This window comes from Eleginops maclovinus, chromosome 22, assembly GCF_036324505.1.
Source record: "Eleginops maclovinus isolate JMC-PN-2008 ecotype Puerto Natales chromosome 22, JC_Emac_rtc_rv5, whole genome shotgun sequence".
NCBI classification, from domain to species: Eukaryota; Metazoa; Chordata; class Actinopteri; order Perciformes; family Eleginopidae; genus Eleginops; species Eleginops maclovinus.
This window is the reverse complement of record NC_086370.1, coordinates 16,483,997-16,503,105: the sequence shown is the minus strand read 5'-3', so window position 1 is coordinate 16,503,105 and position 19,109 is coordinate 16,483,997. Positions and strand designations below refer to the sequence as shown.

At 39.4% G+C, this 19,109-nt stretch overlaps 1 protein-coding gene across 2 annotated transcripts in view; it reads right to left on the bottom strand.

Moving 5' to 3' along the window:
- The window catches only part of sh3pxd2ab (SH3 and PX domains 2Ab), a 43,346-nt gene extending 26,325 nt beyond the window's left edge, over positions 1 to 17,021 (bottom strand). For both annotated transcript variants that reach the window (XM_063874934.1, XM_063874935.1), the window contains exons 1-6: positions 16,720 to 17,021; positions 13,290 to 13,370; positions 8,072 to 8,147; positions 7,132 to 7,208; positions 6,196 to 6,287; positions 916 to 947 (exon numbers count right to left, since the gene is read on the bottom strand). In XM_063874934.1, the coding sequence (XP_063731004.1) occupies positions 916 to 947; positions 6,196 to 6,287; positions 7,132 to 7,208; positions 8,072 to 8,147; positions 13,290 to 13,370; positions 16,720 to 16,791 (430 nt within the window). In that variant the 5' untranslated portion in view covers positions 16,792 to 17,021. The remainder of the gene's footprint in view (positions 1 to 915; positions 948 to 6,195; positions 6,288 to 7,131; positions 7,209 to 8,071; positions 8,148 to 13,289; positions 13,371 to 16,719) is intronic.
- Between the last annotated feature and the right edge of the window lie 2,088 nt (positions 17,022 to 19,109).

The window sequence follows — 19,109 nt, the reverse complement described above, 5'->3', positions numbered from 1 at the left end:
GCAAGTGCACGCGCATACAAACACACTTGCACAGCTGTTCCCTAAACTCCTCTCATGCCTTTCCTGCTTCCTCCTACGCCTGTATCCCCATGCTCAGTTGAGTCACTCATTCTTTCTGTCTTTCTAACACTGTCTCACATACAAACATAAAGCCTAAAGACACAACCCTGACAGAGCAAACTGGTCTGTTTCTCCCCAAATAAACACAGTTTTCTTAACCATTTCATTACAACACAGTGATGTCACAAAGTTAACGAACAAAGTGTTAGATTAGGATGCATTTTAGAACCATGTAATCTCTAAAGCTTTTTTTTTTATTGCCTTTTTAAAATCCGGTAGGAGTCTTTGTATAGGGCTGTAACTAACTAATTATCTTTCTCAATTCATCGGTTATCCTTTCTTGTAGCTGTGAAAAATGCCATTTACATTTCTTTGAGGTAATGTGAACGTCTTAAAATTGTCCAAAACCAAAACGTTTTCAATTTAGTTTCTTACGTGATAAGATCAACATCAAATTTGATCATTTCCAAAGCTGGAACGAGAGAATATTCATTATTCTTTCCTAAAAAATATCTGATTATCAAAATAGTGTAGTTGCTGATCAATCAACTAATTGTTGCAGCTTTATTCCAACCATCTTCTTCCTTGTCATAGTCTGTTGCCTGAATTACTCACATTGCAATGTAATTCACAACAGTTCAGTCAGAGATTTGGGTGTGTTATGCTAGAAGTATAGCATTGAGGTGCTACTGTAGCTTCGAGCACTACAACAGAGAGATGTCATCTAGATATTTTACATTTGCAAGTGTTCAATATCCTTCAGGTAACCAGTAAAAACAGTCAAATGGATGGATCATTGAATAACTTACACACAGACTCTACTGACCAAGTTAAAAAAAGATTTCACATCCTCACCTGATTTCCGTTTCCCAGAACCTCCACAGTCCCTGAAAAGAAGGCAACACCAGAGGAGCATGGTCAGTATCAGTTTGTGAGCATTAATACAACCTGATCAATCTAGGAACTGGTGAGAGCTGAATCTATGTCTGCCTGGGACCATCCGAGGGCAGTTGGCACACAAGTCCCAGCCAAACCCTTGTTGAGAATGCATGCAGAACTTGACCCGCCACTACCAGAGGGAGGGAGACAGGGTGGGATACAACATACAGTACGGGCGTGTGTGGAGGATTACAGTAAGTGTGTACCAGAGCAAATATATAGATCTTCTAGCCAAATACTGCCATGTGTGTATGTATGTATGTATGGCATACATACTGTATGTGAGGGTTGTGCAGCCGCCTCTGTTTAACACAACAACATTATTTACTCGACAGCACTATCATATCCCCTAAGTAAGTCCCATTCATGTTTAGATTTGAAAGCATCCTTCTGTTGGCAAGCACAAAACCCTGAATGATGAGAAATAGTGTCAATGAACCCACTCTGTGCTTTCACTCATCCGGGTTACAGAACACCAATATGACATTGACTCCATGCATATTAAGTGTACACATCTGTCTGCTCCTTTTTGTCTGGTTGATTTCTATTTAGAGTGGAACACGTCATTTGCATACGCTTAAACCTGTCACTGTTGTTGGATCCGTTCAGCCGTAGTTAGTCATTAAGAAGCAAAAAACAAACAATGGCAATATGAACACAGCATGAATACATTTGAAGTCATTCATTAAAGAGCTGTCAGTTCAATTTGAATGCTCATGCTTCATGAACTGTAATGCAGGTACATAAGCGATGACACTGCACATAATTACTTAATCCAGTTTGATGAGAATTTGTTATAGAATTGACATGCATAAACATTTCAAAACAGACCAGCGTTTGCTAAAGCTGGGCCTTTATGTATATGTGTGGTTTGTAGCTCGTTGGCTGACTGTCCTCATTCAGTGAACTGAGCACACTGAGGAGAAGCCCAGGTTTTGACACAGATGGGAACAGACACCTGGCTCTCTGTAGAGGCCAGCAGCAGGATTGGAGCCATGGCCAGTTATGGATATGAGTGCATGTTTGGATAAACCATGTCCAACATTCGCCAGGTTACAGTTTGTCCATCAACTCTGCAGGTTTCATTGAATTTGGTTAACAAGAAAAGTTGAATTTGTAATTATATTACAATTTTTAAGTATTGCATACTGTACTAGAAAGAAGCTGTTCCCAACTTAATGGACAATAATAAAAAAGACATTAAAACTGTAATTCTGTTGGCACACATCATCAAATGATTCACATTGAAGCTAAGCAGCTCTTACTGCGTAATCAAAACATGTTTTACCAATAACTGTATTCGTCTGTTATTTAGGATAAAGTCATTTTTGGCACAACGCTCCCCTGTTTCCAGATGCGTGAACAAACACAAGTTATGAGATCCCTCCGATCACTCATGTAATAGCTCACAGCTCAGTTCAGCTTCATTACTTGCTCAATTTTTAAATGAAACAACAAACTAAATTGTATTGTGACCCTGCAAAAAACAATGTTTGTATTCTATCTTCAAGCAATGTTCATAGTGCGGAAATGAATTTGAAATAAACTTTCTATGTGATAAGATAAACCGAAAAACAAAATAGTGGTAAACATTCTTGCTGAGCCAAAATGAGTTTGTAGTTAATTAAAAAATAAGCCAAGTCAAAAGCAAGATGATTCAAAGTGTCACCAAATATGTTTCAAATCAAAACAGCATGCATGTCATTCAGCTCACAGATTATTCTCAGGACAGAAAGGAGCAGAGGGTCAGTGGTGGGAATTCTTTCGGTAATGTAGCATAAGCTCTGGGACACATTACATCAGTATGTTTATTGAAACGGTTTAAGGCCTAAAGACAACACGTGAGACAAATTAATTGTCATACATGTTATACATCTCTCAAGGATTTCATGAAGTGTTTATTTAGCCAAAATCTGGTAGGGTGGAGATGAAACTGAGGGAAGCACTATACCATAGAGGGTTGGGGAGAAATGATGGGGATAAAATGGATGCTTGACCTGCCCTGATAGCTTGTGACCCTTCCAGCTCAGAGCTGGAATAGTACTCTTCCCAGGAGAAGAATGAGCACAAAACTCTGGCTCTGAATGCTTCCCTCCTATCACCAGTAAAATCTAATAAATGAGGAGAAGGCAAGGGGAGCCAAAATATGTCCTAACACTACTAAATGCTTAAGACTGTACGCCAATGTTTTAGGGGTACATTTGAACCTTTAGTTAGCAAGCCAACCGAGTCACAGAAGTTAAGAGATAGTCTTTACAGTTTTATAAACACCCATGCCAGGAGATGCATGGGCTGAACACGTCATTAAATATCCAAGCCCGGGAGAGTCCATCCTAAGCTTGAGTTGAGAATAACCATCTGTTTGCACATAACTGCAGCTCACACTTTGTAGGTGGGCTTATTAGAAATGGAATGTGTGAGACGTTAGTCCTTTGCTCACGTTTCTCAGCCAAGTCATAGGAGTGAAGGGTTTGCCTGCTTCATGTTTACAATACACAGACACTCCTGCCTGACCTCAGATTAACCTCTGCAGGAGTGACCTACAGTTTATGGGTCAATAGTTCAACTTCATTGAGCAGGAAATCATTATGATTATGCACAGAGGTCTGATTTGCAAACCGAAAGGGTAGCTTGTTTTGATTGACACATCATTAAGATGCAGTGAAGCTGTGATGCTCACGAAAGCACACACGGATAGTGAAGATATGCAATTGTTATTTATCAGTGGGCCTTTGCTAGTGACCAAGTTGATGGACTTAGAGTTGCCTATGGTTTCCATGCACTGGGCTGTGGCTGCACCCTCTTTCTTAATGGTTAGGGTGGACCAAATGCCAAGGATACATTTCCCCATTGGGATTAATAAAGTGTGACTTTCTTAATTTCAGTCAAAAAGAAAAAAACAAATATACAAATACAAAGCAAAGTCAAGGTGCAGAAAGGGCAGTAAAATACATTTTGAAAAAGCGTGGGCTGGCTTTTACCGCTCACATTATTCGAGCAAAACACCTTCAAACTAACTATAAAAAGGTAACAAATACTTTTATAAATCACCTTATCTTTTTGCCAAGTTTCAAATCTGCGTAATAGTCAGACTAACTTTGTGGTGTTGAAACAATGATTAATGACTTTGATGAAAAACAGTCAAAAGAAATGTAACTCAGTAATTAAATCTAATCTGCATACGATCTCATTAACATTAAATTGAGGTGCCAATCAAGACCCCTGGATGTACAATGGCTTGTACACACACACACACACACACACACACACACACACACACACACACACACACACACACACACACACACACACACACACACACACACACACACACACACACACACACACACACACACACACACACACACACACACACACACACACACACACACACACACACACACACTTTTAAGGCCTGTAGCCTGGCTCCATCTTGTGACCGATCAAAATCACTTCTGTTTTCTTTTCTTATTTTTTTTTAATATGTGCAGTGACAAGTGTTGACCGTTAGAGGGCGGTAGCAGATTTGGACTTTTCAAACAACATTTCCTCCATGCTGACTCTAAAAGTGACTAACTACTGGCAAAAAAATATATTAAATTAACGTGAGTTTATTTTTTTGGTGGAGAAAAGGTCAGTAGTATGACCCTCCGCAATATTAATCACCGCAACAAGTTTGATTTATTGATCGATTTATTGATTGAACTCAAATTCAAATTCCACAAAGGTTATCTTGTGGGAAAATGTTGGCAACTCATTCGTACAGAAATAAAAAAATCTTTCCTATGATTTGTAGGAATAGGATTGTTAACGCAGTTTTTATGTGATGGGATTTATGAGAACTCATCCTCTACAACTCTTAAAACATCTGGAATCAGTCTATCAGTCTGCCTAGAGATTTATTACCCGTGATGTAGTACACACCATTGTATTTTTTATGAGAGGATTGTGCGGTCTTGTCCAAGTGTGAAAGGGTACTCAGTGTTATTTCTTTATCGAAGACACCATTACTGAATTATTACCTTATAACCTCTCAGAATTTCATCATGCTCGACGAGCTGGGTTGGAAGCACCTACTCTTTATTAAATAACTTACATCTGTTTGAAATATAAGACATGTCATTCTCAACTTACTGACCTCTGCTTGTTTTGATTGACTTTAGGTTTACTCCCTAATTGTCCTAATTCATACATCAACTTGTTTTCCCCTTTTGGAAAATCTAATAGCTTTTATTGTTAGAAAATAGTATGATCATTCTTATTGCAACCCCTCAATTATCAAGTAGAGTATAAATGAATGCTGAATGGATGAATGGTAAACAATCCATACTTATCATGTTTCAGTCAAACAGATGAACAAATAATAATAGCAATAGACAATAGACAAAATAGCTCTGAAATGCACTTTATTTATTCATCATTTTTCGACCAATTACCTTTTTCTATGATATAGAAAACAAAAGAATAAACACCAGAAAAGGCATTTTGAAATGGTCCAGATCCAGCAGAAGTGAAATGAGCACTTGGGTGGCATAGCTTTTAGACTTCAACGTCTCAATTTAAATTGATAACCTGCGAGACTGGGGGAGGATCTCGCTTTGAAGTGGGATTAACAGGACTGGGCAGCGGGGGTGAGAGGTTGTGTGTCTGGTGGTGGTGGAGAGACCACTCAAGAGGATACTCCACCACATTTCTTTCCTTGAGCGTGTTGGGAGATGTGCAAACTAACACAAATATATGCGTTCTTAAATAGAAGAGAAAAGAAAAGGATAGAATTGATACAAAAACAAATCTAGCAGACAGTCTGTAATTACTCCTACTCTGATTTCGAAGTGCATTTGACAAATGTCTAGCCTGGAAGCCTTATCTGCTCCGAGACTTGAACTCAGCTGCACTCGTATGACACCTCTGATCCTTACGTATTTGTTTTGGGGATCACATGTCACCTCCTATAAATCATTATTAATAAAAACGCAGTCCCTCTCAACCAGCACCCATCAATCATCCCTGAGACAAACAGCAAAGCCTCTGGATCAAGATGGGTCACTGCGGGTTAAATCTGTCCCAGCTGCTGAACCACACACAGTCTGCTGCTGTAGCGTAACACACCAGAGGGCGATGTCTAGTTTAAAAGAGATGACACTAATACTGAACGATAGTTTGTAATTTATGAAGCCAGCAGTGGTTGTTACTCACTCTGTGGGAGGGTTGAGGTCCTCTGCTTTTGTCTCAAAGAATTTAAGGACCTCCTCACTTTGGGTAATGTGGGTGGGAAGCTTCATCAGAGCCTGTGGGCAGGAAAAGAGGGAGAAACCAGCTGGTTGTGACAAAAACATGTATTTAAAAAAAGTTGCAGGTGCTGTTACAAATGCTGCAGTGTGGTTTGGATGGCAATGAATAACCGTCTGGAACACGTAGTCATTGTACAGTCAGTCATCTAAACAGACTGGGTGGAGATGTGGAGGGTGTGACGAGTATGGAGGGGAAGGAAGAAGGCTCTGAGCGCGGAGTGAGGGTTAAAACAAAGGAAAACCCACAGAGGTGATGTAGTTTAACAAACGCCTTTCTTAGCTACAAGGGCGTTGAAAATTAGATACTTCAGCTCACTAAAGACATCTTTAAAGAAACAATTTAAATAATAAAATATTTAGGCTTCTTCCCTTCACAGAAAATCTGGTTGCTTCCTTAAAACTGTTGCCACACTTGGCACTGCACCTGCCCCACATTCCCTTCATTGACCTAACGGGTCAGGTAGCCATCTGAACCGATACAATGCTTGTAGCCTGCTGATTCATTCTTATTTTTTGGGTTCTCTTCTAGCCCTGTGTGCCCCCATTTCCCTTGTTTCCTTTATAGGCTGCCTATTTACATTGCTGACAGGAAATAACCAGCACAGATAGTGCTGTTGCTTTCCTGTTGAGGCTGGTGGGGTAGATAAATGTTGAGGTCTGCCTTCAAAATGCTGTGGCAAATGTTCGGGGAGTAGAGCATTGTCATAGATAAAGGGCTGTTCCGACAAAACCAAACATGGGTAGTCATCATCAGTCATTTGTTTTCCTACAAGATGTATCGCGTTAAACCAGACAAAGTGATACAATGAACTTAAAGAAGACTTTATGAGACGTGTCTTACTTTGCAGTAATTATCCAGGTGCTTTAGTCTTTTGACGGCGACATCTCTTATGTGACTCCGGCGAAATAAGACTTTACCTGAGGAAAAAAAGAGCACTGTCAGTTGGACATATATCTCAGAAACATAAACCAATACAACATTTAAATGTAAGATTATCAGGCAAACTTATTAAAAGGTTTGTATTTATAGAAACACCAACATGTCATTGGAGATACCCTCCCTAGCCAAGTCGATTCAGAACGTTTAGCTCTCTCTTTTGCTTGTTGTAGGTAGTACGTTTGTTTCGCATAATTTTAAAAGACAAGCTAACGGAGAAAAAAGACATGTGTTTTAAATCTTTGAAAAAAAAACAGCTTTAACTTTAAAAACAATAGAACTCTAAAGGGTATGTTAATCCATAAATGAATAAAAGCATTTATAATAACTTATTACACGGCTTAGTTGATTCTGATCAATTTCAATTTCAGAGGTAAAGCTGTTGAACTTACTTACTCCTCCTCACTTTATACCTTAGGTGCTAATGTCAGTGTTTGAGTGCATGGAACAAACTAAACAGTAAAAGTGTGCATGATGTCTGCTGTGTGGAGGGTATGCAGTTCACTCCATGGGGGAATTACAGAGAGATCAAAACAGCACTGGTCAGACTTGAGCAGTGCGGCTTGTCTAACAAAGGATCTCTTCACTGCTCTCCTCTGCTCTGGCCCACAATGAGTTCATCAGATTAGACAAATCCTTCTCTGCTAGCCTCCTACTGCCATGGCACACAACAAATTGATTTAGCTTGGATCCTGTATGGCAGTTATTAAACAATGCAATGTGGTGGGCCAATCCATGGAGTATGTAGGCGTGCTGACAAACGGCGATTGTGCATGAATATGACTGGCAGCCTTTATTTTGCTCAAAATCTACAGACTTTAATACATTTGATTGTGTTTATCACCTGGCAAAAAAGGAATAATCCTCTTTTTGGGGTCTTTCTGTCCTCCGTCGATTGGGAATTTGTCAAGGATTCGCATCTGAAAAGGAAAAAGGGAGTAAAGAGAGACAAAAACATGAGTTCTGTTGCAAAGAAAAAATAACAACATGGCTCTTTGACTTGCCACAAAAACAGATAGATACCGACGTCAATGGCAAGCATATCATCAAGTAACTATTTCATGGATAAACCACATGAACTGTGTATTATCTACCACAAGTTTATCAGTTAGTTGAAAGTGGAAGAATTTGTGAGAGGTATAGGAACAAGAAATGGTGGTTGCATTTGAAAACAGGAACAGACAACCTTTTTGTTATGACGCACGAGTTCAACATCAGGCGTAATTAAATATCTTCTGAAAAGCTACTGTGCTGTGAAACTAGAAAACTCTTTGATCTCTGGGGCAGCAGACAAGGTTACATCACACACACTTATCTTGAAAAGAAAAATCTAAAGCAAGTTCCACTTAAGGAGCTTTAAATGTCATCAGAGGAGATAATGAACACTTTGATGTCAACACTTGATACATCGGACCATTTATCTATAGAGGGATAAAGTGAGATAGACAGAAAGAAATTGTAGAGAGCATACTGTTAGGTCCTTCATGATGACAGCTTACAACCTTTCCCTTCTATTTGTATCTGTTTGATGTCTCAGCATGTGTCTACTTGGATTAACGTATACATGTGTGTATCTGTCCCATGTGGAAAAAGAACATGTGCTGTGTAGTGAATAATGCATGAGGTTGTTTTGCTGAGTGCTGAAAAAATAAGGATGGCAAATGTGTCAAACATGCCTGTGCATGTGTCTGTGTCAAGGACAAAAGTTTCTGGTTTCCTCTCTGAATAAATCACAGTACCATGAGCACATATGAGAGCATCCTACAGTCACAGCGGGCTCAAAATCCAGATGCTGCCCCGCCTTTGTTCGTTCTGCTTTGCCTTGTTCCAGATGTGCTCTGTTAAACAGCAAAGTCTGTGAGCGTAAAGCTAAAGCACACTTAACTTGGAGGAGGAGTTTTGGTCTAAACCGGGCCAAAAAGAACCAGGTGGACAAACAGAATCGAGCTTGGAGGGTAAAGTGGGATTGCCTGTGTAAGAAAGTGGTTTGGTTTCTCTTCTTGTGGTTCATTTCTTTCTTGCAGTATACTGCTGCCTTCGCTAAATCCTTAACTTCTCTCAGGGCTTGGCCTTTCCCTTCTCCTTCAAAATATAGAGAGCCAACAAGAAGTCTTTTGAAGAGGGCAGCCATTGTATTTTGTTTAAAGGGAAAAGTAAAAGGGCTGAGTACATGTAACAGCTCTGGTTAACCACACCTGCACACAAACACAGTCTAGTAGGAGGTTTTACGCTCCTAAAACTGAAAAAGCAACAAATAAATACAAACCAGAATGTCTCTTTAGGTACACATTTACCACTACTGTTATACAGGTCTGACATGGACATGACCTCGATATTGCCTGTTGTGTTTACATACGTGTTTTGTTTCCTGGTAAATGCCACCAACCCTTTTGCTAACACAATAAAAAGAAGGGTTTAGCATTATAAGACACAGGAAGTGCGTCATTGTGTTAACAGAGCCCAAAAGTATTTTTTTTGTAGTGCTTTGAATGTGTAATCTTTATTTTATTTATTATATATATTTTATAAACATTGCAATTCCGATGTCTGGATATTTCCAAAAGTGAGAGGTTCTTATTGCATTATTATGCTTTTATATAATTCCATTATCTGGTCTTTAAATGGCAATATACAGCCCAAAGAATGTTTTATTATGACAGGCGTACTTACGGCTGTAGTTTCTTAGAAATCACAGTTTATGCAAGAATGCACTGGCAGCTGTGCTGTGTGACTGACACACTCATCATGTTATCAGCCTCCCAGCTGGTTGTAGCCATACACTCCCTCTAAGATGGGAGCGTTATTCACTCAGCACCTTCAGAAACCACCTCTCCTGAAAGACAGGCGATGATTACCTCACCCCCCGGGGACCTGCCTGGATACACTTGCAGCACTGCAGCACAGGTGTGAAAGCGGTTTCTATGGCAACAGCTGGACAACTTGGGTCAAAACTCTGAAAGAAAACACTTCTCAAATTTCAGGGACTTGGCTCTGAGACGCTGTATTTACTCTATGTTGCTTTTGTAAACTCTGCACAGGATACTTCAGCATATTAAGCTGCAGCGTCAGCCAAGTGTTCCCACTGGGAAAATGAACCATGTAGCAACAGGTGCTCTGATGTCATGCAGTTTCCCAGTCACACTTGAAAATCAGCGTTGTGGATAATTGGGAGAAAAGAAAGTGCAGAAAAAATTTAATCATTTCTACACTGGCATAATTTTAGCATATGACGTGATGGATATGAATTATGCTGACGGGAGAACCCAAACAGCTTCTGTATGCTGTAATGATAGTCATAGAAGCATTTAACTTAATTGCATTGACTGGAGTGGAAAGGGAAGAAGAGCCAAAGAGACACTCCACTGTGCAGCAGACAACAGAACTCTTCTGAGAGAAATCTCAGTCGGAGGGAGTTTAGAGAAATGTTTGAGTGGGAAAACAATCTGATTCCATCTCTGGGTTGTGTTTTGACAGCTACTTCACAGTTGTTTACTGCAGAGAGATTACGATGCAACAGGCCTCTTGGTCATAAAATGGGACCAATTAATCATGCATGTTGTTTCAAAAGCTGCATTGTTATCATTATCAACAAGTGATAGGATCTCAAATGTTGCTTTTGGTACTGCAGCAACATTGAAAAGTGTTTTTAAAACTAAATATTGGTGCTGTTCAGCGTGGTTGGGTATGAAAACTGCTGTACAAATTTAAAAAAGAACAAAGTTACCAGTCCCGTGTAGCCTGACTGTTTTTATGCTTCAGACTACATAAGCAGCTACTAGCATAAAACACCAAAATCTGAGACTGGACTGTCATCTGTTACATTGCATTGTGGGTAATGTAGGCCTCATCTAAATAAAAAAGGAATACCACTCTGGTGGATTTATCTGGATACTTTTTTTTTAACTCCATCATGATTAGCATTATACTGTAAGGAGAAGGTTAAATTGGTTCTCACCCGTGAGTGTGTCATTATAAATGTAATTCAGGTTTCACAAGAAAAATAACCTTATTAAAGTCCCATGAAAGAAGGCCAAATAATTATAATGCAGACAGAGTAGAGCTGAACCAGGTCCGATTCGCCAATCCAAAAATAATGACGACTAAGGGATTTTTGGAGCGGTTTGTGTCCAAAAGGAAACCAGGCCAGCGTGCGCACTCCACAATCCCCCTGAGGAATGCTGTGACCCATGTGCTCTGTCTGCTGTGGTTGAAGGGTGTGGAGGGGGTAAACTCTGTTCGACACACTGACCAATTCTGCTCACGTCAAACAAATGTGGTTAAAAAACATTTCCCTCTGACACCAGACAGCATTTATTGAACTCAGGCTCAGCAGTATGCAGCATGAAAACAAATGTCTTTAAAGTGAGTACTGCTTAAGCTTAACTCTGCAAATGCATGACAAAGACTTCTTCTTCTTCTTAGATTCACTTTAGGTCAGCAAAAAAGACTAACAGAGAAGGAATCTGGTAATGAGGGGATCCTGATTATTTATGATAATTGCTTCCCTGAGGAGCAGTTATGAGTTATGGTGAGTACACTGAGGAGGTTTGATTCATTAGCAGCGAGTGCATTCTTTGACATCCATTTGGTAACGAAAATGGATTCCTCATCTTAAAAAGACAAGCGGCAAAGCTGCCTGTTGTTGACGAGTAGCTTTTTTATGAGCAGCTGTACAGTGTTGGCTAACGTTGGACATAATATGAATAATCAGCCACAGCCTTGAAGGCATTTCTTGTTTTGTGACCTTTCCTAGCTTTTCTGAATTAATGGTTGTCCGATGAGATCATGGTCACATTTGTCAGGCCAAGGGTGTCAAATACATTTTTTTCTCTGTCAGCTTCTAGTGAGCATAACACAGGGAATTGTTCTGAGAAGAAAGAGAACTGTGCAGAGTTGGGGGAGGACTGTAGGTGTCATTTGGCAGACAGACACCAAAAGCTCAATTTCTGACTGAAGAAAAGACAAATATTTTAATACAGGCCCTAAGAAAGGTACACTCAATATTATTTATATTATAAGGGGACATTCAGCAGGTTAAATAGCGGCTGATCTTAACTTTCAAATGAAAGCCACACTTTTCCATTAACAAAGCAGCAAACTGCTAATTTCCCCCAACCCCCAATACTTTCCTGACCACAGTTAACTCTTTATTTAGTCCAAAGCAATCTGGGATTGGCCCTTGCATTACCCAAACAACAACATCCTTCTGTAGGTAGCTTAAAATCTAAGATAAACAACTGTTTTTAATTATTCATAACTTTTTATAATGTGGGATTACTTTAAGCATCTGTCAACAAGCTACTTTAGCAGTGCAAAACGTATCAGAAATTGTATGCCATTTCCAGGCTGCTTCACTTTAGACACTTCATCTTTCACCTATATGACTATGTTCACTTAAAGACAAATAAAACACACTATCCCCACCCAATTTTGTATGGACAGCTGGAGACTGTTGTTCTTCACGGATTACCGTGGCCAGACAAACACACCCCGGCAGCAGGGATCTATGGACAAGACTAATGTTTACATAGACAGGAGAGAAGCCCTGTTTCCATCAAACAGACCAGGGCAGCATTTTCCTGGCTATTAGCAAGAGACCAGAGAACAAAGGGTTTCCTCTGCTGCCTCCAGTACAGCCAGCCCACCAGAGCCACGACACGGGAGGGTGCAGTCTGGCAGAGGAAGTTATCAGAGAAATGCCAGAGATGGTCTTTTAGCAGAGAGTTGCTTGGTAAGGTACACACAGATTTAGGTTTAAACCCTTCACATTGTTGCCTAAGTTACTTAAATGTTTCAATATTTGGATCAAACTAGCAACACATTAAGACTACTAAGCAATGGTTGGTTTAAATGTATACTAAGTCAATCTAAGGAATTTCAGGCATTTCACTGGATGCTAGTGGATCCCTTAAAACGTCCTGAGGCATAACCCTGACCCATGCTGTAATCTGACTGAAGTATTGTTTTCTTCCTGCATCTGCTTACTGGATTCACCCCTATTTCCCTTTTTCCAAACCGTAAGTGAGAGTAGAAGTATTTACTTGATTTATTGTACAACATACCTGTAGTTCAAAGAATTTACTGTATCTCCTGTAGATGATATGGGAAGTGGAGTCCGAGTAAGTGACGTTGATGAGGTACACCTAGTGAGAGAAGCACAAACAAAAGTGGTCCATTAGGAGCAAAGTCACTTTGTCAAAGACACCACGGCACCGCTTTAGGTTGCCGGGCCTTAATGACACAAAGTGCATTCCCTCCTGACTTGACTTCAAAAGGTCATCAAAGGTTAAATAAACTCATTAAGTTCGTCTGTTACCGTCACATATTGTAAAGACATTAGCGGACAATGAGAGGGACAATAGATTTGAGGTATTATGTCATTAGAACCATTCATAATGAATGACACTTGTGTTTAGAGTGCAGCTGATTGAAAGTGTATTTTAAAATATTTAAGGACAGATTCAAGTGCCTTTCATTAATCTACACTGCTAATTACAAAATGCTATGAGTCTGTATTTTCTGGTCTGTTAGCATGACATTGTATGATTGCTCTAATGATATACGAAGTTGCATTTCAGCGCTTTGTGTGACTAACCACTTTGCATTTTCCTTTTACAATCTATGCCCGAGTCTAGTGTCTGAGGAAACAAATGATGCTCCTGATATGTCAACAACTTCCTGTGCTTATATCCATCACCAGGAATAATGACAGGGAAGAAGTGTTTACTCAAACAGAAGCTGAAATGGGAATAGCATTTCCTTGGCAGACATCAGTCATTTAAAGAACAAAACACTGCTGCCGGAAGTTTTCCCGAAATAAATGCTCTATTTTCCTCAACAATGAAAAGGCTCACAAACAATTGTGCACACCCTGAGGTTCGGAAACAGATGGCTGCACCTAATGCATTTCCATCTAAGAGCATGGCACAGAGTGTTTACAAAAGCTACATTTACACATATGGTGGCAATCTACAAGAACATCAGTTACTAGTTTGAAACGCAGTCTTCAGTCTGCACACAGTTCATTACAGAAAGAGTCTAAAGCGAGGCGGAACTTGTTCTCCAGCAGCTCGCTAATTAGATACAGAAAGCATGAGTAAACACTCTGAGCTTAGGCAACAGCATGGCTCAAAGTGAGGGTGTATAAGGTCAAGATACATCCCAAAAGAACTGACAACCATGTTTATTTTTGAATTTAATAATAAATGATTAAACAAATTCATATGAATTCATTAATTTGTCATTTATGTGGGTAACAGCTACAGTAATATTGATGGTGCTTGTCACAAACATAATTACAGATACCTGATAAGCCTATTCATCCAAGATATTATTATTCTTTCAAGCAGATATACAAATCAATTTAACACAAATGGATACACATTGGCACTATGTGCGGGCTCATCTTCAATCAATTACCATGTACTGTATATGTAGTTCACGTGCCCATTTTAACACAAAATAATCATTTTAATGAAAATAACAAGCATGTTTCTGCGATAAACTTCACAAACTATAGAGCTGCAAAGGGATGTAATTTTCCCTAAAATGATCCCTCTCTGTTAATGTATGTAAACAAGGATGAGTTGCCATGTACTCTCTGGCTCCGGTGCCATGAGTGCCTGGAAGGAAGTCACACTTGAACAGTGTGGACAAAAGACAAAGGGTTCTTCTTTCCTCTCTAAAACCGGAAAAGCATTTTCTGTTGCTTAGCTCATAGATAATGAGATTTTATTTTTTTCCCTCGTGGGGACTTCCCAGTCAACCCTCACCTCCGGCTTCAATCCCAAGGGAATAGTCTTTGCCCCATGTTTAGTGGCCTTCGGGAGTCTCCCTAAGCAGGAGATGGATGATGCAATTGATCCTAACTCTCAGGTTAATTAATCCAATTGTACCTGATGGACTAATAGATTTTTGTAGTCCCGCAGAGACATGTCTCATGGCTCATTGGATTTGATTACTCAAGTCAGAAAGCCAACACCAAAAACAGACCATAGAGTCAACCAAGACCAGAAATCTACGGCTACACTGGTACATTGGGCCCATCCTTTTACTTACTTATACAGTTAAGCACTCAGTATCTTCTTTTCTATCTTTATGCTAAGCTTATTATACTACTAAGAGATATATATAGCACTGCAGGACGGAACTAGGCAGAAGATAAATGGGAAAAACAATAACAAGGTATTTACCATACTGCCGCGCCAATTAGTTTACTTCCGATTTGAAAACAATTGTGTTTATTCTTCCGGTTAAGCACTAGCAACAATGCAAACAATTGTTTATATCTGGGAACATTTACAGCTACAATGCAGCTTTGGATGGTTCTACATTACAACTTCCATTGTCCCTTAGTGTCTGGCAGGACGACATATAAAAAGAGCCTAAAATCACATATGAAAACATTTGATTAACTCTGTACACCGGCCGGTCAGACTGTAAACGCACATGCCATGAGTGTATTCATCATAACTCTCACTAACAGAAAGGTACACAAAAGTCAACACAACACAGTTGTTGATGCTCAGTAGGCCTACATCTACTTTGTGCAATGAAAATAAAGTTTACTTGTTTGGCTTGTTTATGTCTTATCATAACACCAGGGTGTAAAACATTATGGTTATAGAAGAACGAGAAACATGGAACTGGAAATGGAAATCAAATTTAGAGGTAGCCTATTCTTTGTTATTAGAACAGACTTCCCTTGCAAGATACATTAGAAGCAACTGACTTTCGCAACCAAGATTTGCATTCCTGCAAGTTTCCCTGTTATTCATCTCACAAACATTTAGCAAACAAGGGGAACAGTACACTGCTAATGCCAGTTTGTTGTCCATATTAGCAGATTAGTTGGTCAGCTGCAGGACATTAAACAGCATGTAAACATACTTGAATAATGAGTTAAAACTACTCCTGACTTGTAAACTACAGTCAAACTATGTTTACTTTATTTCCTATTCCCTGTCATTTAACCTGCCACACACACACACACACACACACACACACACACACACACACACACACACACACACACACACACACACACACACCCCTCCAGCCAAAAATGGGAACATTTCTGATTATTCCTGAAACACAATGTTTCCCATGTTCTACTAACAAACTATTGGCAATAGTTTACAACACCTAGACAATATTTTTGACTGACCAAAAAAAGACTTGATGGGGAGGGCTTTTAAAGGTCTACAGCGTTTAGCAGCTCTTTGAGGCTGCTCTCATCGTGTCAAATGTCATCCACATTTCAATTAAATGTGAACATCTTGGTGGCACGAGACAAACATTCTCCAAATTCATTGGGATTTGTCATATTGATACCATGGGTGTCTCATGTCTGTACAACAAGTCAAATCAATTCAAACGTTGGTGAGATATTTCAGTCAAAACCAAACTGGGTGACGGACAGACAAGTCTCAAATGTGATGACAATGGTTTACAACATGAGTGCAGTTAAACAAAGAGGACGATAAAACTTACATAGTGTTTGGAGGGATTCCTTCTCTTCTGCACGTCCACAACATTAACGTCTAGGACGGTCCGGAGCTGCATCTTGACAGACTGAATGGGATTTGCAACAAGAAATACTCTAAATGTTACGTAAGAAGATGTTCACCCATGAAAACGACAATGAATGTCCAAAAACGTTAGTGAATTAACTTTAGGCGAATGGAAAGTTATTGGAAGGAGAGAGAAAAAGATTCCCCGCGCTTAAACTTCGGATGCATCCATGAAACGGTGGTATCAGGCGGTCTTGGAGCTTCTGAACTCCTTGTGAAACATGACAACGCAATAAAACTGGGGTTCATCAGTCTTTCCCTCCCTCAAGGAGTGCTGGCCTACCGCAGCAGAGCACAGGCAGCGGGGCAGGGCATGTCCCTGTGTGCGGGGCGTTCCCGCTTCAGCTGGCTTGACACACAGCACGGGACCCTTTGATCAAGTTTTTCACTTGTTCCTCACGTGTAACACTGCGAATACATGTTATTCTCAAAACCATTGAGTCTGGACAATAATTTAGACACCCTACATGATGAAAAGCACGCTTCTTTGTGCAATAAAACTTGATTGAAAATAGTATTGTTGCCTTCATATTATCCTGGTTAAATCCACAGCCTACACAACAAAACATTTTTCGCATCTGTTATTTAGCCTAAAACGCAGCCACAGCAGGAGTAAAACCATATAAATACTTGGAAGCACTGGTTTTGAAGTTTTTCTTGATTTTGCTACATCTTGGTGACAATACAGAAGCTTTCTGTAGCCAAATGCCTACACATGGTATTTTATAATTCAATTAAAAAAACTGCCTACACGCTCAAACACGCATGACCAACTACATATAAATATGCAATGTGTCTGATTAGCTGACAATCACGAACCTTACATCGTCCACTTTGCTGTTAATTTAAAAGCCACGGTGGGATTTCCTACAGCACTTAAACTCAACATATGGCAAATTACTCTGCTCGCTCCTGGAGGAGGCAGGAGCATGGAGGTAAGGAGGAAAACATTTACTTAATTCTACCACAAGGGGGCAATACAACACACACAACAACGTCACTATCCTAATGAAGTGTTGCATTTTTGTATTTATTGTTTTATTTATTTCAAACAAATTGATTGTAGTCATGAACAATTGGAATACATGTACCTAAGAGGTATGACTTAAGTGTGTTGCGGGTACCACTGTTGGTTGTATGGTTATGATCAAGATGGTCTGCATAGTTTCACCCTGGAGAGTGTATTTTTAAACTTTTGATTGGGAATTATTATATGAAGCCAAACTAAATCAGAAATAATCTTAAATGTATGCATGCTTGGCTGCTAAACGCGCAGTGTGGAATACCTCACTTACACGACTGCCTAATTACTGAGAATGAGCTGGATTGATCTGTAGGTCTACATCATCTGACTCAATACTAACATGATGTGGGCCTGAGCAAAACTACTTCTGCCATTTTTTCCTCCTCATGACGACAGGAACGCAAGTAGCATGCGTGGTAGAAGCGAGGGGCTGAGTCCTGAGCCGTCCTGCCGAGGTGATTCAGGAAACAGACATAGCTAACTAACCGCGTCAATTCACTACCGACAGATGGACAGAGACCGGAAAACATCTACACAAGCCTCCGAAATAAAAGCGTCTAGTGAGTCACCCGAGATAATCAACCATTATGATGACATAATGCTACATTTGACATTGTCATTCTACAAAACATTGCAGCCTACGCTTAATTTAATACAAGTGGAAACATAAAGACAAATGGTTAAAATAATATCTTGTGTTTCTGAAGATATGTTACATATTATGTAGGCTATTATTTATTTGTATCCCTTATTTATTTTTCCCTTATTATTTCCCTATTGCTTTAGCCTCGCCTATTGTTTTTGCTTTTTCTGTTGATTTTGCTAATAGTCGACCCTAAACTGTGAAAGCACGTATTTATTCTTTCATTTAATCATTTTCCTTTTTAAAACTGTCTCCTTGTATGTTGGCCCTTGTGTTTTTGTCATCTTTTGCTGTTTTTATCAGTTCAAGTATTTATTTTATGCATTGGAAGGTTTCTTGAAGGCGTCTTCAAATGGTTTAGTATTTTTGATATTATTTCCACTGTTTTGTTGTTTTTTTTTCTAATGTTTTGTGGCTTTTCTATGAAGATTCCTACACAATAATATAATTATTGATGTCTTTATCAAGCTGGAACTCATTTCAATTAATTGTAAATGTAATACAGACCATCTAAAATCGTATTTAACTGTTGATTACATTTCACATCATTAAACAAAATCTGCAAAATAACTAAAGATATTCAATTAATATAGTGCATTAACAGTACTCAATTCACTTTTGAGTGTGCTAGAAGTACAAAGTA